Source organism: Globicephala melas, chromosome 5, assembly GCF_963455315.2.
Source record: "Globicephala melas chromosome 5, mGloMel1.2, whole genome shotgun sequence".
In the NCBI taxonomy this organism is placed as follows: Eukaryota; Metazoa; Chordata; class Mammalia; order Artiodactyla; family Delphinidae; genus Globicephala; species Globicephala melas.
Window position 1 is genome coordinate 95,052,710 of NC_083318.1, and position 21,500 is coordinate 95,074,209.

A 21,500-nucleotide genomic window follows, 5' to 3' on the forward strand; every position below is an offset into this window, starting at 1 on the left:
CTACGGATTTTTCAGACAACTTTATCATGAGCAATGATGAAGGCTGCTTTCGCCTTACAGCACCCATAGATTTTGGTAAAGATATTGATTTGTTAAAGTGATGTAAAGCATAAATCATACTACAACTTGTCTTTGCATGAATTTTTGTATACTTGGAGATAAATAATGTATTCTAATACAGGAGTTGGAAAACAATGGCTCTGTGGTCTGTTTTTGTACCACCTGTGAGCTTAGAATGGTCTTTTAAGAGGTTGTATAAAAAAAGAATATGCAGCAGAAATCATATGTGACCCTCCAAGCCTAAAATATTTACTCTTTGGTCCTTTACAGAAAAAGTTTGCCAACCCTAAAATATAAACATATAAAACATAAGCCTGGGAAGTTCTGGTTCCAAGTGAGATGGTGTAATAATCACATGACACCCTATCTCTCTCAGTGAGTGCACCTATTATAAAACCTGGACAGAATGCATGGAGCAGCTATTTGAAGACTCTGAAAAGTCAATAGTAGCAGGTAAATTAGGGAAGACCAGAATTTGAAGTACCACCAAACTGGCAGTGAGTTTGCCATTTTTCCTTTTGTGTTGTCACATGGCCTGGTCTCAACATAGCCTGAAACCGGGAAGCAGACATCAATGCAGGCAGAGAGCCCCAGGAGAGCTCTAGGAGAAGCCCTCTACCTCAGGCTTGGGAAATAGAGATCATGGCTCCTAACAGTGACAGTGGGTGCAGAGGAAGACACAGGTATCTAAAATTGAGAAATGGGGTTGCCTCACTTTCTGATTGGAGGATCTATGGTCTCAAGAGGTAGGGGCATGCACCCTTTTCTTATCTTCTCTGTCTTCCTGCCAGTTGGCCCCCACTGCCAAAACAGTTGGAGGAAGTAAGAGGCAAAATGTAAATAAAACCTCAGCTTTCTGGGCAGAGTGCTGAAAAGGAGAGCCTCAGGGAACCAGAAAGTACTGGGGATATCAAGGGGCGGGGTACTTAGGAAAGGGATCTCATAAAAATTATGTGTTAACTTCTGGAGCTGAAATTAATGGAGGTGACAGAGGAAAGAGTCAAAGAACTTGAAGGTAGATCATAAATCTAAAAAACAGAGATGAAAGATAGGAAAAAAAAAAAAGACCATCAAGGCCCTATGGGACGATAACAAAGATCTAACTTTCATATCCGTGTCTCAAAAGGAAAGGAGGAAATATTGTGCAGAAAATTACTTTTTTAAAAAATGGCAAGATTATGGAGAAACTCTCATACATTGATGGTTGGAATACAAAATAATACAGCCACTCTAGAAAACAGTTTGATAGTGTCTTGTAAAGCTAAATATACGTTTACTGTAAGGTCCACCAGTTCCATTCCCATAGAGTTGAAACATTTGTGGTGAAATCAAAACTTAACGTTCACACAAGTATCTGAACACAAATATTTATAGGAACTGTAGTGATAATCATCAAAAGATGGAAAAATCTCAGTTATCCTTCTATGTGTGAATGGATTAAAAAAAAAACATGTGGTACATCCGTATAATGGAGTATGACTCAGTGATAAGAAAAGGTATGAACTATTGATAGACACAACAATTTAGGTCAGTCCCAAAAGGTTACATACTGTAACCTGAGTGAAAGTAGTCTCAAAAGGTTACATACTGACACCAAAAGCCCAGGTAACAAAAGAGATAAATTGTATTTTATCAAAACAAGACTTTTGTGCATCAGAGGACACTATCAACAGAATGATATGGCAAGCCACTGAATGGCAGAAAATATCTGCAAACTATATATATACCTGATAAGAGACTTGTATCTAAAATATATAAAGTACTCTTATAACTCAATAATAAAAAGATAAAGTGAGCAAAGTATCTGAACACACATTTCTCCAAATAAGATATACAAATAGCCAATAAACACATGAAAAGATGCTCAGCATCATTAGCCATCAAGAAAACGCAAATTAAAACCAAATGAGATACTGCATTACACCTACTGAAATGGCTGTTACCAAAAGAACACACATTAGTGTTGGCGAGAGTGGGGAGCATTGCTGGTGGGGATGTGAAGTGGTGCAGCTGCTGTGGAAGATGGTGTGGCGGTTCCTCAAAAAGTTAAACAGAATTACCATAAGATCCATCAATTCCACTTATAGATATATACCCCAAAGAATTGAAAGCAGGGACTCAGAGAGGTATATGTATACCCATGTTCATAGCAGCATTGTTCACAATAGCCAAAAGGTGGAAGCAACCCAAGTGTCCATCTCAGGCTGGACGGATAAACAAAATGCATATGTACACACAGTAGAATATTATTCAGCCTTAAAAAGGCAGGAAATTCTGACACTTGCTACAACATGAATGAAACTTACAGACATCATGCTAAATGAAATAAGCCAGTTACAAAAGGACAAATATGTGATTCCATGAAATATTTGTCCCAAAGGACAAATATTATATGATTCCAAATGTGATATGAGGTACCTAGAGCAGTTAAATTCATAGAAACGGAAAGTAGAATGGTAGTTGTCAGGGGCTGGGGGTTGAAGGGAATGGGGAGTTAGTGTTTAATGGGTACAGACTTTTAGATGCAGGAGATAGGGTTCTAGAGATAGATGGTGGTCAGAGTTGTACAACAATGTGAATTATGGAGGAAAGAAAATGAAGGTTACATGTAATTATTCCATCTGTATGACTTTTTTTTTTTTTTTTGCGGTACGCGGGCCTCTCACTGTTGTGGCCTTTCCCGTTGCGGAGCACAGGCTCCACACGCGCAGGCTCAGCGGCCATGGCTCACGGGCCCAGCTGCTCTGCGGCATGTGGGATCTTCCCGGACCGGGGCACGAGCCTGCGTCCTCTGCATGGCAGGTGGACTCTCAACCACTACGCCACCAGGGAAGCCCTGTATGACATTTTTAAAGAGATGAAAAGTTGCCAGGGATTAGGAGTGGCTAAGAGAGGCCACATCAGGGATGAGGAAGGATTTTTTGGGTTCTGTGTCCAGTACTGTGGTAGTAGTTACTCAAATATATGCAGGAGTTAAAATTTATAGAACTGTACACCCCCAAAAAGGTTACTTTTACTGCCTTTCAATTCAAAAAATATAATTAAATATATACATAAGTCTGTAACAACATAATTAGCTGTTAGGACCCATGGTGGTGGGGGGATGTGGAGGTCTGGGTCTATCCCTCCGTACCAAAAGTGAGAATGGTTTTTATTTTGTTTCAGCGAAACGTGAAGAAATAAAGTATACCTTGTCATTTATAGCATCTTTTTTTTTATTTTTTTATTTTTTGCGATACGCGGGCTTTTCACTGCTGTGGCCTCTCCTGTTGCGGAGCACAGGCTCCGGACGCGCAGGCTCAGCGGCCATGGCTCACGGGCCCAGCCGCTCCGCGGCATGTGGGATCTTCCCGGACCGGGGCACGAACCCGTGTCCCCTGTATCGGCAGGCGGACTCTCAACCACTGCGCCACCAGGGAAGCCCCATTTATAGCATCTTAAAGGACTGGTTTTATAGTTTAAAATGCTAAACTAAAACTAGTTTTTTTTTTTTTTAATCAACAGGTGATAACATGCACATAATAATATTTGAAAAATACTGAATAGCATAAATAAGAATATAAACGTTATTTTAAAATTGCAATTGGTAACATTTTAGTGCTTTTCATTACTGCTCTTTCTCTATGCATGCATTTGTGTGTGTGTGTAGCAGAGCAGAAACCTTATTCAGAAACCTTGATGAAGGAATGGAAAAGGGAAGCCTTGAGCCCTAAAAACACCTTCTCCTTTAGGAGAGGGGAGTAAATGAATTTTAAGGGGTAGGAGGCAGGCATATCATCAGGGCTCTAGGAAAGGGGAGGAGATTTCCAAGGCACTATGCATTTATTTTTTATGTAATTGCTGTCATACTATATATTGAGTTTTCTATTCTCTTTTCCTTAAATACTCTATCTTGAATATTCTCCAGAATCATTAAAATTCTTACGGAGTATTATTTTCATAGCTGTATTGTGGATATATCTTAATTTATTCAATTTTACTCCTTTTCTTGGGCATTTAGGTTGTTTCCAGTATCACCCATTATTATAAGCATGATTCCTTTGAACATAAATTCTCATGTGCACAGAATGCAGTCTGTGTGTAAATGTACAGGTCTGTTGAAAAGTCTGAATTTAAAGGAGTACAAACATGAAACAGTCTTCTCCATCCCCCGATTCCAAGTGTGCCATGTACAGGCATGTTAGGTGACAGGCATGATTCTAGTGGCTCTCAGTAATTAAAAGTGCAGTGAGATTCAGTTCAAAAATGTGATCTGCTATCCAGAGATTTTCCTTGTTCAATTTGGAACCAGGCTTTTATAGCTCGTGATCTGAAGCAGGGAGGGCTTAGTAAAATTTCACTCACACCTTCTCCCACTCTAGACTGTAGAGTGCTGCAGTGACTTGATGCAGTTCTAAATACCTCACCCTACTCCCTGTTCCAGGCCTAACTCTTCTGTGGTAGAGGCTTAACAAAGGGAATAAGGGAGAAGTGGCAACTTCCCCGTCTTATCTGCCTGTATTTGTGGTCCCCACTTTGGTTGTTGCCACTTCTCTGGCCAGTGACCAGCTCTTACTTATTTGATGTCCTTCAAGCATATGTTCAGCAAACTAGTATATTCTTCTGGCAATGCCCCCAGTCTCTACACAAGAGCCTCTTGGAGCCTTGCCTCTTGGCCTGCTTCTCCTTAGCGTGGTTGTTGATTATGGTGAGAACTTTTCGGCCTTAATTGTTGACGTCTTTCTTTAAAATATAGGGCACGCAGTACATGCCTTTTTTGCTTTCAGATTTAGGCCCTGGTCATCAGTCCTGAAGAAACTTCCAGAAAGGCCCCATGCAACATCTTGTTTCAAGTGCATATATAGAATATACGGCAGTTGTTGAAACAGTTGCTAAGCATTTTTCCTACTTTTATTTTAAATGGCAATGCAATTCTTAGCTTGACAAAACATTTTTTTGCCTCGTCTGCATAATAGATGCATTGTACGATACCAAAAGTCTGTCAGCACCCAACAAAGCTTTCTGTTAAACACAACAAAACAAAAATCTTTTCTGCTTTAGCAAAAAGTAATGGTTTCTTTTGCCCATTCACTTTCTCAGACATCCTTTGGTCTATCTTCCACAACAGAGGTCTGCAAACTGTGGCCTGTGGGCCACTTCCAGCTCTCCAGCTGTTTTTGTAAGTAAAGTTTTCTTGAAGCACAGCTGTGGTCATTTGTTTATGTATTGTCTGTGATGACTTTTGCACCACAACAGCAGAACTGAGTATTTGCGACAGAAACCGTTAGGCCTGCAAAGCCCAAAATATTTACTGTCTGATCATTTACAGAGAAAGTTTGCCAACTCCTGTTTTACACCCTTCCTCTAAAATTCTTTCCAAAACGTAAACCAGAAATACCATTTGTCTGCTTAAAAACATTAAGTAGCTTCTCACTGTTGACAGAATATATTCTAAAATCTTTAGCTTTACATTCAAATCTTTTTATAATTTAGTGTCAAATCACTATGTCAAGTTCAAATTCAGGATTTCCTGTTATTTTCAGTGATGCAGCTTGAAGTCTAGAGTTACAAATTGGCAGCTTACAGGCTGAGTTTGGCCCCCAGACTTGTTTTGTTTTATTGATTCAGCATTTAAAAACTAGATAATGTCACATAGAAATCCAGATTTCTAGTTGTTCTTCACCAGTCAAGAGTTCTGATAAACCGGCCTCAGAGCCCTCAGTGTAACATTCTGTTAGCACTCAGTGGCTGCTGCCTCTTCCCTATGGAGCAGTGCTCTCCACCTATGCACAGCCTGTGCCCCGTGGGTCCTGTATGCATATGCACTCAAACCCAGTCCTCTTCAATCATGCATGTTACCTGCTGTGGCCACTGTAGCCATTTGAGTTTGCAACCCTGGGCCTAGATATAGTGAGCTGCCTTCTGGTCACCTGATCCACCTGTTCTCACATTACCTCTTGCTGCTCCATCTGCCTAGAAGATTCTCTTTGTCCTTCAGAATTCTTCATCCTTTAAGACTCAATTTAAATATAACCTTTGTGAAGCCTTCTCTGCCAAAGGCAGTCACTTCTTCCTCTCTACCCTTGTGGCACTTTGTTCATTTGATTAGAGTAGCACCTGTCATGTTGTATTTTAGTGACCAGATGGTGAGCTCCTTGACGTTAAGGTTTGTATCTTACTCATCTTTCTGTTCCTAGTCCCCAGCATGTTGCCCAACAAAGAGTGAAGGCCAAGTAAATGTTGCTAAATTGTACGCTGTTAACATCTAAAAACTGGGAAGGTAGGAAAGGATTCATTAGGTGCAAAGAAAAATTCATATTTTTCCCACTTAAATGTATATTCTTTCCCTTTCAGTATTTCACTTAGTTTCCTCTTTTTCTCCCCTTAGTTTATAACCAACTCATTTGTGTTTCCCAGACAACTGACACTTTAATTTTCATTAAGGATTACCAACACTTACTAGCTGTGTCCAGGGTTACAAGCTAATAAATGGTGGAAATGGGGTTCAAAGTCACATTTCTCTGCCTTTAGAGCTCATGCACATAGCTGCTGAGCCACTCCTTATCATGTGCGTGCTTTTGAATAAGTTACAAAGTTTTCTAAGTCTCAGTTTCTAATTGTAAAAGAGGAATGATAGGGCTTCCCTGGTGGCGCAGTGGTTGTGAGTCCGCCTGCCGATGCAGGGGACACGGGTTCGTGCCCTGGTCTGGGAAGATCCCGCATGCTGTGGAGCGGTTAGGCCCGTGAGCCATGGCCGCTGAGCCTGCGCGTCTGGAGCCTGTGCTCCGCAACGGGAGAGGCCACAACAGTGAGAGGCCCGCGTACCGCAAAAAAAAAAAAAAAAAAAAAAAAAGAGGAATGATAATGGTTCCCATCTTTTAGGATACGTGGGAGAAATGAATGAGAATATCTATGTAATGCTTAGAACAGAGTTTGTCTTAGAGTAAGCACCCAATAAATAGAGCTGCTCTAGTATTATTATTACTGCTGCCACTGCTGCTGCTACTACTTCTACTACTACTGTTACTTAATGTTGTATAGGAGATACACAGACTGTCTTGTCTTCCTTTTCTTGGTTTAGACTTTCAGGAGTCAAGGGAATTGAGTATTGGCCCACCTGCAGAAACCATTGCCAGGCTACCCTATTTGTAACCCTAGAACATTGCACTTGGAAGGGGTTTTGGAGGTCAGGTGTTCTAACAAGTGCTTATCCAAAGCAGCAGTCCTCTCTGCAGTTCCCAGCTAGAGATGATCAGTCATCTAGAGGCTGTTACAACATTTACAGTGACAGAAGCTGGCCACTTTAGGTGGAAAATATGACTGTTTAAAAACTGTGCACACACACTTTGCTTTTTCTTTTTCTTTTTGTCCTCTGTAAAATGTAGAAAATTAAGTTGAATCCTCTTTCCATACTGTTGTCCTTAGTCCTTCAAAGTATTTGAGCCAAATTAAACAGTGACACTGGTGGTTCTCAGAGTGTAGCCCTTTTAACTTGAGCCCCTTTGCTCAGGAGCCTTTCTTCTCTCTTCCCCTTTCTTTTATTCAAAGAATCCTCGAAGACCCTAAAAGCATAGGCTAAAATTTTTGTGTGCCTGTGTGCATTTTTCTGGTGCAAGTTTTGATAACCCGAAAAAAGTTTAAGAATCACTGTCTTAGACACTCTCATGACTATAGTTTATCCTGCATATGTCTGCATCTCAAAGGGACAAACAATGGTTAAGGACCACAGTTTTTTAGTTTTCTCATAATGGTAGAGAGCGATTGAAAACAAAGGTTAGGAATTGCATAGAAAGAGGAAAATCTGAGAGTTAAAGCAAAGAGGTATAGTTCAGCTGTATCGATTGAGCCACCTCCCTGACATCTTTGGGAAGTCTTCCGTCTAGTCTGCTTAGGGAATTATTTCTGATATAATAAGGATGTTAAGCAGAAGGGAGGATTCAGTAAATCAGTCTTTTCTTAAAAACATTTATGCTACAGAACAAGGAATAACTATTTTGCCCTGTAGTGGACAATCACTTTAGCTAAACATAGGTACTGTTATGACTATTATATATTCAAATACACACATGTACACACACAAATACAGTGCTTAACATAGTTCAATATCACCTTCAAGGTCAACCTCTTCCACTCCCCCAGCCCCCACTTTTTTCCTGCTTTGCCAAGTCTAATGCTCTGCTATTGAGAATCTAACAGATGATATATCCTCAAAATGGTCCTTCTTACCTTTGTCAGGCCACAGAATGTTACGGTGTGGAAAAGCACTACTGGAAGAACAGAGCAACTGAGATATAGATGGAGAAGCTTGTAAATGTTGCTTTCCTGAGTTATCTCTAGATCATTGTTGGCCCAAATAAATTTCTTATGCAAGTTTTGATAAAATGCATGCATGCATGCATACATTTTTTTTACATAGCTCTTTGTCATCAGTAGTCAATTGTGTAATCCAAGTTATGCCCATAAAATATATCTTTTTCATAATTTTACAAAATATCTAAAAGAAAAAGTAAAGTGAGGTATTATGGCTAAAAATATATTTTAAGATTCAGTAGAGGACATAGTACTGATAATTAGAGGTGCTAAAATTTGGACAAAAGTGTGAACTATATTTTTGGGTTTTTTTGTTTTTGTTTTTGTTTTTTGCGGTACGCGGGCCTCTCACTGTTGTGGCCTCTCCCACTGCGGAGCACAGGCTCCGGACGCGCAGGCTCAGCGGCCATGGCTCACGGGCCCAGCCACTCTGCAGCATGTGGGATCTTCCCAGACCGGGGCACGAACCCGTGTCCCCTGCAACGGCAGGCGGACTCTCAACCACTGCGCCACCAGGGAAGCCCTAAACTATATTTTAAAACAATTTGTATATTTTAAAACTTAATGAAACCATTGAAGTCATCTGTTTTGCATTTCTTTTTTGTTCTTCTTGTTGTTTGGGTTTTTTTGTTTTGCATTTCTAAAGCCTATGTTGTTAGGTTATTGTAAGAATGGCAATATAAGTCTGCAGAAAGTATAGTTACAAAAATCTGAGAAGTTTAGTATATACAGTCCAACAGTATAGCTTGTAACTATCAAGGAAGATATACTAGACCTCTTGCTTTTTCTTGTATCTATTGCTTTCCCAAATCTAAGGTAGGTATAGGTCTTTACAAAGGGTAAAGGAACTCCTTAGAGCTGTGTTGGTTACTTAAGTTGATAATAGAAAGGAGGGAAAATGGAGAATTAAGAGAGGAATGAAAGGACACATGTTGATACTCTTGGTGTTTTGTTTTGTTTTCTTTTTTTTACCATAGCAAATGTAAGGTGCCCTGTCTGTCAGTGAACTACGTACTTCAATACAACTTAAAGTCTGTAAGTTCTATGGATTTAATAAGGAGAACTAAGCATTGCTTGATTTTTTTCCCTCTCCAAACTCCCACTTGTGGATTGGCATAAAGTGAAAATTCCTCCAGTAATGCCAAGCCTTCTCATTTAGGGTTTGGTACTGCATCATGCCTAAGTGAATGTCGAATAAATGTTGTCTGATGATGATGAGAATAATTTGTTTCAGGAGGAATTCTCTTTATGCTTATGTACTGCATTTCTCACAGTGGTCTCAAGAGTCATTGGAAAATAGAATTCTTGTTTGAACTCTTACTGTCTAATTTTTGCCAATTATACTATTATAAGTTTTATATGAATTTTAAAAACTGGATTCATTTGGCAAAGTGCAAAATCCTCTAAACATAGGAATGCAATGGAACTGATTTTAACTGGTATATTTAAGAAGAATAACATGCACTGAATTTGAATGGTAAACTCAAGGACTTTCCAAAGATGTGTGCTGGGTTTAGGTGTTTTATGAATAGGGCTCATTCACTATATATTTACTTACTGTAGCTTTTACTAAGTAGCAGGATAATTGTTATAGCAGAGTTAGAGTGTTAGCATAGCATCTTGAAAATGCCTCTGTGTGGGATACGTTATGTGAATGTGCGTTGTCAAGTAGTTTCATTTTGGACTTTTGAAAGCATTAACTTCTAAATATTTTCTTAGTTTATTTTAAAAAATAAACAACTTGAAAAAAAAATGTCACTAATTCCTTGGTGGTAGGGAAGGGGTGGGGGGAATGGTGTATTCTGCCCCAGGATATGCTTTGGGGAAATTACTTGGAATTCAAGGAATCGCAAGTGGAGCAACTTTAAAACACTTTGCTATAACGTGTTCTAAAAGATAATTAAGTCTTGACATGTAAAGACGTGTTAATGTAGTATTCTGAAAAAAGTTATGGAAGTTTTTTTCTTTCACAGTAGGGTCTCCTAATACATAATTTGCACTAGTTGAATATTTGAAAAAACTGTCTGGAACAACTACTGATACAGTTACCAAAAATTGTATTATCATCTCACTTTCACATCATTAACGTTATATATCCTTTTCTTTCAGCTGGATATGTCAAGTGACCAGATAGCTGCCAATCTGCAAGCAGTTATCAGTGAAGTTTGTAGGCAAAGACCGCTGAATTTGGGTAAGTGGTTCCCTGGGGTAGATTTCCTTGTAGCTCTGTGATACTTTAAAAATGTAAAATATTAAGAAAACAATCCAGTTAATATGCAACTGCAATAGCAATAATATTTCCAGGGATTAAAGAAATACAACTTAATTCTCCAAAGGATTCCTAATGACCTTATTAAGAAGTTGTCGTTGTTTGGAGAGGAGACCTCTTTAACATTAATAAGGAATACATTGTGAAACCTTTATAAATTCCCACATTATTTCTACCGTTAAATGTAATAAAGTTTGAAAGAAAACTGTAACGGATTGCCTTAAACTTACAATAGTGTTTAAGCAGAAACTAAAGTCATTTATGAGATAGATGATATTTTGAAGCCAGACCATTCACTTTGTCACTGGTACTAGCAGTTGGCTTTCTTAATCTTATTTATTTTAGAAAAGAAACAAGGTTTTTAATCATGTCACACGAATCACTATTTATAAATGGGGTGATTCGTGGAGAACAGTGAAACTTGATGTGGAAGCTGTGTCATAGGCTAGGAACACGTGTAGTACCCACTGCATTACCTGCCATTCACAGTCCTTCCTCAGGCAAACGTGTTCTCTTTCTGCTGGTTGAAAGCAAGAGTCTGTAACCCTCATTTAACTATGCACTTACAGGCTTACTATTATAGGAATCTGTCATGTTTCATTTTATAAACCAAGTGTATAATTAAAACACAATCTCACGTTATGTTTAACCTTCTTTGGGAGTTAAACACACTGATGAATAAATACCTCATTTGTTAATTCTATTGTGCTAGATATGACCATAGTAATTAGTCATTGTATGTGTATAGATTCTTCTCTTTCATGGAGAACTTTGTTTTGAGTATAGGAGCCTCTGAACCTATATCAGGAGTAGAATGATGAACAGTAAATCTCTAAAAGCAATGTAGTTACCTTCTCTTTGCCATTTTAACTGAGGGTCCCTTAACATTGTTCTTATGAAACGCTTTTTAATTTTTAAGGAATTTTACTAAATGTTTGGTAACACAGAGTTAGCATCTGTGCTGTTTTAAACAAATATTTAGAATCTTGCCATCAAATGTAAATATCATCACCTGTTCCCTTTACTGTTGACTTTGCAATGAAATAAATTCTAGGTGATCACCTTCTGAAAGAGAGAAATGAATTATTAGTGAATATGTGTAGTTCCATCTGTAAATCTCTAATATACTATGGTACAGCTAGTTTGTCTTCTACTCTAGAAATGAAGCGATCTTCCCTTTGTTATAATTCAAAATAATAGTTCAGTAATATCAGTACTTTTCAAGTGAAAATATAACACGAGTCCTATAAAGTTTCTTGTTGTATGTTTGTATTTGCTCATTAGGTATCTATGGAATAAAATGAAAATTGATTCTTGTCTTTGTTTTCAGGACCCTTTGTGATACGTGCTTTCCTTCGAAGTTCAACAAGTGAAGGTTTGTTACTAAAGATCGAGTCATTATTGCCTAAAGAAGTAGAACCTGAAGAAAGTGACAAAAAAGCTGCCTAAATGTGTTACATTGAGAAATTATTTTCAGTGGATCAAGAAACAACAGAGAAAATTAAAAACTTTAATTTCTAAGTTTGGTGTCTTGTTATTTCTTGATCATCATACTTGAAAGTAAATTTTAACACTGGAAAATCTTATAATACTTTCAAAACTAAGAAAATAAAATTTGCTCTGTGTCTGAACCTAACTTTTAGATCATGTTAAATTTTCTTCCTTAGTATTCAGATTCTACAATCTGATAATTATAGCAGCAATTTCTAGCTTAATAACTTTCCCTTGAGAGTCATACCATCTGAGGGAAAAGTAACATCCTCAGTTCCCATAAGACAGAGAATGGCAGAGTCATGAGCTACATCACAAATATGACTATTTTCTGAAGAAAAAATATGGAAATCTTCATTCTAATAATTCCTTAATGTCTTTTGTGATAGCATGAATATAGAAAATGATTAAGCCCTTAAAACAAGTGGGTGGAAAACTTTTTTTTCTCTTAGGAATCAATTTATAGTATTTGTATTTTTTGTAATAAGAATATTGTATATTTTATTTATTTATTTTTTAAAATATTATATATTTTAATGGTGCTTTGTAATATACAAGGCACTGTGTATGGTGTTTTTATATACTTTATTTGATCCTGAATTCCTCTGCTTAATAGCAAGTTGTTAGTGTTTGTTGAATGAATATCCCATGAGGTAGATAAAACAACTTAATTTATAGTTGAAGGATCAGGCTGCCAGTTTGCATACTGGTGTTGGTCCTTAAGTGTTTACTGGTATGTGACAAAACAAAAAAAATAAGGATAATTTTGTCATGCAGTTGCCAACTGTCCTTTCTTGGGAACGATTTCTTTTACTCTGAGACTGTCTTCCACTTTTTTTAGGGGATGTTCAAGGGCTTTTTCTTATATGAAAAAATAGTCCTGATAAATTTGTTGGTGGGTTTTAATAACACTCACTTTGTAAAGAATATTTTGACGGCTCCATATAGGTCTCCCCAATTGTTTTTGAAATTTTAGTGGTCTGACAAGTCCAAAAGACTGTGAACAACCATTGTACTCCACTAAGCCTTTTTTCCCACAGGAAAATTAAAATTTAAGGGCTGTTTACCAAAAGCAACTGTAGCATTAACTACAAAACAGTAACAGCAGTTACCTTTTATTGAGTGCCTACTACTATCTTATGCTTTTTATGCATTCTCTCATTTCATCCTCGCAGGAGTTTAGTAAGAAGGGCGGTACTCTCACTTTACAGTTAAGGAAATTGAAACTTGTGTGAGGTCCTCTAAGTGGCAAACTAAGATTCAAACCTACATTTGTCTGATTTTGAAGCCTGTTCTCTTAACCATTAGGCTATTTTACCTCCTTTTTATGTGTTCTAAGATAAATTAAACTATTTAACCAATTTTAAATTTTTAAAATATTGAATAATTACACTTCAGTTTCTCGGTATGTCTAGCTATGGGGTTATGGCACAGTGATGAGAAGAAAGTTGAAATAGAAGGGTTGGAGGAGTGGGATGAGAAAAAAGCAGCGCAGGATGGAGAGAAAAAAGATATCTACTTGTTTCCCACATTTATGGTCTTCTGAAAGCATACTGATTGTTATTTAAAGACCCTAGATCACAGAGTAGAAACTCTATTACTGTATTTGTGGGTTTTCTGATTAATAGAGTAAGTATACTCTTATTATAGAGAACTTTAGAAACACTAATAAATATAAAAAAATAAATCACTCAGAGTCCTACTACTCAGATAACCAGTATTAATATTTTGGTGCTTCCCATTATCTTTTTCAATTGACAGAGAATGAGAGACAGAGAAACAGAGGGAACATGTACGCACATGATGTTATATAAAGTAAGCATTTCCCCATATTATTTAAAATCTTATATGAAAAGCATTTTAATGATTGAGCAATATTTCATCCTATTGATGCTCTAATTTGTGGAGTCAGTTCTTAGTTTGGGGGCATTTAACTTGCTTTCAGGTCCCCCTTAACCTTATTATTTACAATACTTTGGAGAAAATCTTTGAGCATAATTTAGTTTCCTCTATATTTCTAGAACTGACCTTCCTGAGTTAAAAGGTATGATATGGCTAAAGGTCTTAATTATGTCTTAGAAAGATACCTTTCTGAGCAGAACAAAGGAACAAGGAAATATGGTTGGAAAACTTGCTCTGGGCAAGAGCATTCCAGGGTCTTATTAACTGGCCTATGACTAAATTATTCCCTAACCTTCCATTAGAGCGTTTTTCCTATTGGCTAACTAGAACTAATGTTGAGTGTTCATAATGGTATATGCTTCTGGAAAAATAGTAGAATTGCACTAGATTACTCTTCACGTAAACCTCTCTCTTTTGTGTTATTAATGTATTTTCTTCTTTCTGAGAAAACAGTAAATTAAAATCTTATATTTAAAAAGAGTAAAAAGTTTTAAATAATTATGGTAAATATCAATACTAGTAATTCTCAAACATTAGCCTGCATCCAAATTACCTGGAGGGCTTGCAGGCACAAATTGCTTGGCACCAGTCAGCATCTGGGGTGGGCCTTGAAAATTTACATTTCTAATAAGTTCCTGTTGCCAAACCCAATTCGTGCACCTGGTGCACAGTGAGGCCAAACAAACCAAAATGTTGGAGTTTGGAGCAGAGAAAGGTTTATTTCACGGGCCGAACAATGAGAATGGGCTGCTGGTGCTCAAAAAGCCTGAACTCTCCCAAGGTTTTTAGGGAAGAGTTTTTATAGGCAAAATGTGGGGGGAGGACTGAAAGGTGAGTGACCTTCCCCTGATTGGTTGGTGATGAGGTAACGGGATGATGTTCCACAAAACTCAGTCATTAGCCTTCAGGTTTCAACGTGTCTGGGATCCAGAGCTTGTGCTCTGACTGAAGTTACCATCCTCTACCTGGGTGGTTTAGTTCCTGGAGAACTATCAGGTTATGTATAGCCCTTGAGGAGGAACCGGGACCCTGCCCCATCGCTGCACTGTTTCTTGACTGCCTTTCCTTTATTTCTGCATTCCTTCACTCTTCTGTTTGCATCTGCCCTCTGGAACTCAGGGAACATCTAGGAGGCTAAACCTTTTTCCTACAAGCAAGGAAGTGGAGGACAAGGAAAGGCTTTTGTCCACAGGGTCCTGCTCAGTTTCATTCGCAGGTGATGATGTTGCTGGTTCAAAGACTGTATTTTGAGAACCACTGATACTAATGGATCTTTAAACCCTGGATAAAAAAAATCTCTAGCTTTGGTATCAAAATTAGTTTATTTTCAAATTTGACAGGTAATTCTTGTGCAGCAAGGTTGAGAATCACTGGTGTATGCAATTAACCAAGTTATAAGAGGTGAAAATTTTTTAATAAAAGTCAAGATTTTAAAAGACTGAGATGAAAAAAAAGATAATGCACTGAATTTAAGAGCCAGGACTAGTTTCTAGCTTCCTGGTCTATCCCTATGTGTAAACAATTTGAATTCCTATGGGAAAACAATTCAAAATCTGGGATCTTCTGTAAAACAAGGACATCATAAGGTGATCATCAATGTACTTTCTAACAAAAATTTTATGACACAGCTTTTGTAGTTGGCATTTCATGTTGTTAGAAATGATGTGATAAAACATTATTAATTAACATTACTAATATAAACACATGTAAACATAAGTTTAATGGTATTACTTATCATCTTGTTAAAGACCAGAGGCTTGCGGTGGGATGGGGAGACCTACTCAATAGTGACTTTTTTTAATAGCAAGCAGTAATCGCAGTGTCCAGTAGGTGGCAATAGTAACCTTTCATACAGCTTTTAAATAGTTGTGTACTTATTGGTAAATATTTGTTTTCTCATTTGACTATACAACTAAAATAGCAAAAATACTTTATAGACCCCTGGAGCTTCTCGTGTTCTACTCTGGCCATTGAGGGCATTTAGGTTCTTTGGATTGTATTTTTCATGTAATAATGGGCAAAACACCTATTTCTAGTTCTTTGAGAACTTAAGAGTACATAGTAACAGAACTAGCCACAAAAGGTTGTATATAAATATCAATACTTTAAAAAATAAGAAGGAAGAAATTGGTATCTTCACTTAAATTTTTGTTTTTGAATCAAAATATGAAATTAGAAATGTAACTATTATAAGGGATAGGTTGAAATAATAGTTTTCATTCTGAAGGTATTCAAAAGAACAGAAAGTTTTACTGTATTGCTTTATTTTTAAAAATAGAAGGACATTAAATAAATTGGGCAAGTAGAGAAAGGAAGAACACAATCAAAAATTTAAAGAAAACAATGACCCATAATTCCTTAAATAACTGCTTAACATTTCGTATACTTCCTTTTTTTCTTCTTCCCATGGGGAGGTCTCCTTTTTCTCCCTGAAATAACATGGTTGTGATCATGTTGGGTATAGGGTAGGAAGGGAGATGTCTTGGCTTTGGCGGTTTCCCACATCTCCAGCTCTTTAGTCACTATTATTTGAAAAAAGCCAACCAAAGGCAATTTTCAAGTATTTGCTAAATGAAAGGTTTAACACTTCCTATATCTTGTCATATGTTGCATAAATATAGTATTGTTTCCTATGTTGGTAATTACTTTAATGAAAATTAATTTATGTAAATTTTAAGTTGAATAACCCAGTGTCTCCCAAAGGGCAATAAGTGTACCAAGGAAGACAAAGAAATGAATTTTGATGGTAAGTGAGCCACATCTTTAAGGGTTTAGTATGTTTTACTATATTATAGGAAAATATAACTTGCACCTAAATGACCATGATTTCATGGGCATTGTTGCCTAGGATGACATTGCCTAGATGATTATTTGTAAAGTCTATTTAAAAATATTGTGTAAATTATGTAAATATATAAACTATATAAACTGCTTTCCAAAGTGGTTATACAATTTTACATTCCCTCCAGTAGTGCATAAGGGTTCCAGTCTCTCCACATCCTTGTCAACACTTGGAATTGTCTGTCTTTTTTATTATAGCCATTCTAGTGAGTGTGTAGTAGTCATATATGTTTTAATTTGAAAATAGATTATTTTGCTGAGAAAGTGTTTGGGGATAAATGATAGAGTTTTAAATGTGTGCCATTTAGAAGATGGAGTATATTTATACTATGAAGCTCCAGAATTAGAGGTAGGACTAATGTAGACTTTATAGGGAAGCAAATTCTGGCAAAAAGTTAAGCAAAAGTTAAATACTAATGACTTTCTTGCAAAGTTGTAGTAACCTTTTTATTGAATATATTTACATCCAGCTGTCTCAGTGCTTCCTCAGTTACAGTCAACAGAAATTAACCAGAGAAAAAATGTAATGTAAGGATATGTAGTGATTCACAGAATCTAAGGAAAAGTGAAACAACTGGTACTTGGAAAGGATAGGAAGCAGTGCAGCTTAAGGCATCTAAGTAGCAGGAACCAATGGACAGCTTCTTCAGAGAGCTACTGTCAAGGTGAATTTGTTTTCTGACCTTGTGTCACTCTACTCAAGATTTAAATTTTAAGGAGAAAGAGTCTGTTTGGCCTAGTTTAGTTTACACGCCCACTCCTTGGTCAGGAGAAGGCAGAATTGATAATCTCACCAAAACTGCATGCAGTAGGGTAGAAGAAATTGCCCAGGGGGAATATTGAAATGCCTTTAGCAAAAGAAGGGGCTCACTGGGTGCTGGGCAGGCAAGACCAATAGATGCCCACTATACCACATCACTATCTCTGATGAATGACTAGGAGGAATTAATAGCAATGATAGGAGGGTCAACAAATCTCTAAGCGTCTTTCATTCCTTGAATATTTATTAAATGTCTCTTCCTATGATTTCTATGAAATCAATGTATTTCTGTGAACTAAAAACATTTACTTTGTTACTCAAAGTATTTTTACATACATAGCAAATATTCTTTGAATGCAAAAAAAATGTTGCCCATTTATTTTTTGGAGGGGAGAAATGTCAATTTCATTTTATTAAACATAAATAGGAACACATGAACAGATTCCCATGGTAAAAAGTTTAAATCAGATATAGCAAAACTTCTATGATTCTCCCAATCAGCCTCCCTTGTGGTGTGGATCTTCTATACTTGTACAAATTATGTTCCTACATTTACAGTTAATTGCCTGTTGACATATGTAGGTTTTTCATATTTAAAAATAGATAGTATTAGCAAGTACTTCTTTAAGGTAGATTGCTAAAATAGTATAGTGGTTAAGAGCACAGACCCTAGGGGCAAACTATAAGGATTCAAGTTCTAGCTCTCCTATGTAGCTGTATATTGTTGGTATAGCCCAGTAATTTTAAGGAAACTTTTTATTGACTTACAGCACAAATTCATAACTATGAACAACTTGATGAATTTTCCTAAAGTGAACATGTACCTAGCATATAGGTCAAGAAGTAGATAATACCAGTACCCTAGAAACCCCTTTGTTCCCTCCTTGAAAAATACTCCTCTTCAAGGTAACCACTCTCATGACCTCTAAGAACATGTATTTGTTATTCCTCTTTTTGAACTTTATGTAAATGGAATAACAATTACCATATGCATTTTTTGGGGGAGGCCCAGGTTCACTCAGTATGTTTATGAAACTCATCCATGTTGTATGTATTTATATTTTATTAATTCTCATTGCTGTTTTAATATTCCATTGTATGAATATATCACAATTTATCCATTCTACTGTTGATGGACATGTGGATTCTTTACAGTTTGAGGTTTTACAAATAATGCTATTCTGAACATTCTTATACAGTTTTTTGGGAGGAGGTTTTAGGGATTTTACAAATAATGCTATTTATTAACATTCTTGTTCACTTCTTTTGGTGAACATATGTATGCATTTCCCTTAGCTATATACCTAAGAGCGGAATTGCTGGATCATAAGTTAGGTATATGTTCATTTATAATAGATAATGCTTCACAGTCTTCCAAAGTAGTTGTACCAATATAACTTCCAACAGTGTGTGAGAGTTCCCACTGATCTATATCCTTGCTGATAATCAGTTTATCTTTTTCATTTTAACCATTTTGCTGAACGTGACGTGGTCCAGTAATTTTTGAAGAATGTAAAAATCCCATTAGTGGGGAAGACAGAATGTAGGGTGTCACTCCCCAGTGACTGAAGTTGGCTCTGAGGTTGGGCAAGGCCCGGGCTGGGCAGACCTGCCCTAGGGGTGAGGGGTTGCTGGCATGTCAGCACTCCTGCCCTTCTTCATTACCCTCTCTCTGTATTGGGGCCCACATGCCCTTTGGAAAAAGGGATCACCTGAGAAGCACAATACAAGGGGTTGTCCCTTGCATCTGGGCTGGTGATCTGGGCAGAGGCTGGGACAGGAGCCACAAGAGTCAGATAGTTTTCCCAGGAGAGGCCCAGTGTCTCCCTCCTTCCAAGGGTCACCACCTTCCTGGCTCCTCCTGCCTTGTGCCCCCTCAGGCCTTCCAGCCCCTTGTACCTTTACTGCTGTTTGGTTAAAGCCTCTAATTTGTTAAAAAAAAAAAAAATTATCAGGTGATCTAGAGTTTTATGGGATTTATAAAATAACTTTTTCTTTAAAATTTAAAAGAGATGGAAGAAATCCGTTATTCTCTGACTCCAACAAGTTCCTATCTTCTGGGGAAAGGATTAATTTGGTTTGGATTATCCTATGTAATAAAGGGCCCTCCATCAGACTCTAGAACCTGGTTTTGAGCATTACCCCTTCTTTATATCTAAATCCCATGTTTGGTAAAATTAGGTGTTTAAGGTTTTAAAATTATTGTTCCTGGTATATTATGCAATTTCAAATATTACTACTCTTACCCTAGACTGGAGACTGCAAATACCTGGCTCACATTCTGTCATCCCTTGTTTCCAACCAGGCAGACTGTGACAGATGACGTGACTCACAGAATGTTCTCCCACTGATTTCTATGTGGTCTCAGATTTTTTTTCTCAGTACAGTGCTCCACGTAGTCACACTGTTGAATAGAAGTGTGATGGAAGATTAAAACACTCTTTTCATCCTGTACCTCAAGGTACAAGGTGATCAGCTGAGTCTTAAAATTTTCTTAAGTATTGCCATTGTTGGTTGGCCCTATATTATACTGAGAGAAATGGGACTCATTCTTAGAAAGCTGTCATTTAAATCTATTACTTAGTCATGCTAACTGAGGAGCTGGCTTACTTTTATTTTATTCTTGTTTAAAATTTTTTGTTTTCCTTTCTATTTTAATATTTAATTGATTTTTTTTTTCTTTTGGACTAGGAAAAATTCTGAGAAGTTTGCTGCAGCTTCATAGGTCAAAGTAAGTTAGGGGAAATGACTTGAAAGAGGAAGAAAGATGATGCAGATACAGGGTTACATGTGAATACTGACAGTTTGGGGGTTAGGGAGACCTTTAGAGGCCTCTATGGTTTGGGAGTATATTGGTTATGGTATGATATATATTGATTATAGCTTGTCACTTGAAATTAAAATTAAAAATAATTTATGGTAGTGAATTACAAAGTAGCATTTTTCAGAGTGACATGTTAGAGAATAAGTTGCTTCTTTACAAATTTTGACTATGCTAAACTGATAAAGCTGATGATTAAAACCTAAGATGAAAGATAATTAAAACCTGAAGGGAATCAAGACAGTATGGTACTGGCACAAAAACAGAAAGATAGATCAATGGAACAGGATAGAAAGCCCAGAGATAAACCCACGCACATATGGTCACCTTATCTTTGATAAAGGAGGCAGGAATGTACAGTGGAGAAAGGACAGCCTCTTCAATAAGTGGTGCTGGGAAAACTGGACAGCTACATGTAAAAGTATGAGATTAGATCACTCCCTAACACCATACACAAAAATAAGCTCAAAATAGATTAAAGACCTACATGTAAGGCCAGAAACTATCAAACTCTTAGAGGAAAACATAGGCAGAACACTCTATGACATAAATCACAGCAAGATCCTTTTTGACCCACCTCCTAGAGAAATGGAAATAAAAACAAAAATAAACAAATGGGACCTAATGAAACTTCAAAGCTTTTGCACAGCAAAGGAAACCATAAACAAGACCAAAAGACAACCCTCAGAATGGGAGAAAATATTTGCAAATGAAGCAACTGACAAAGGATTAATTTACAAGCAGCTCATGCAGCTCAATAACAAAAAAACCAACAACCCAATCCAAAAATGGGCAGAAGACCTAAATAGACATTTCTCCAAAGAAGATATACAGACTGCCAACAAACATATGAAAGAATGCTCAACATCATTAATCATTAGAGAAATGCAAATCAAAACTACAATGAGATATCATCTCACACCGGTCAGAATGGCCATCATCAAAAAATCTAGAAACAATAAATGCTGGAGAGGGTGTGGAGAAAAGGGAACACTATTGCACTGCTGGTGGGAATGTGAATTGGTACAGCCACTATGGAGAACAGTATGGAGGTTCCTTAAAAAACT

General features: G+C 37.1%; 1 protein-coding gene across 6 annotated transcripts in view; it reads left to right on the plus strand.

The window, feature by feature from the left end:
* The window catches only part of MRPL1 (mitochondrial ribosomal protein L1), a 93,217-nt gene extending 76,470 nt beyond the window's left edge, over positions 1–16,747 (plus strand). For 2 of the 6 annotated variants that reach the window (XM_060299522.2, XM_030877944.3), the window contains 2 exons: positions 10,459–10,540; positions 11,949–12,201. In XM_060299522.2, the coding sequence (XP_060155505.1) occupies positions 10,459–10,540; positions 11,949–12,067 (201 nt within the window). In that variant the 3' untranslated portion in view covers positions 12,068–12,201. Of the gene's footprint in view, positions 1–10,458; positions 10,541–11,948; positions 12,202–13,870; positions 13,925–15,130; positions 15,203–16,714 lie in introns of those variants that run through there. The other 4 variants (XM_030877941.3, XM_030877948.3, XM_070045584.1 and 1 more) reach the window with 3 other exon arrangements.
* Positions 16,748–21,500: the final 4,753 nt, after the last annotated feature.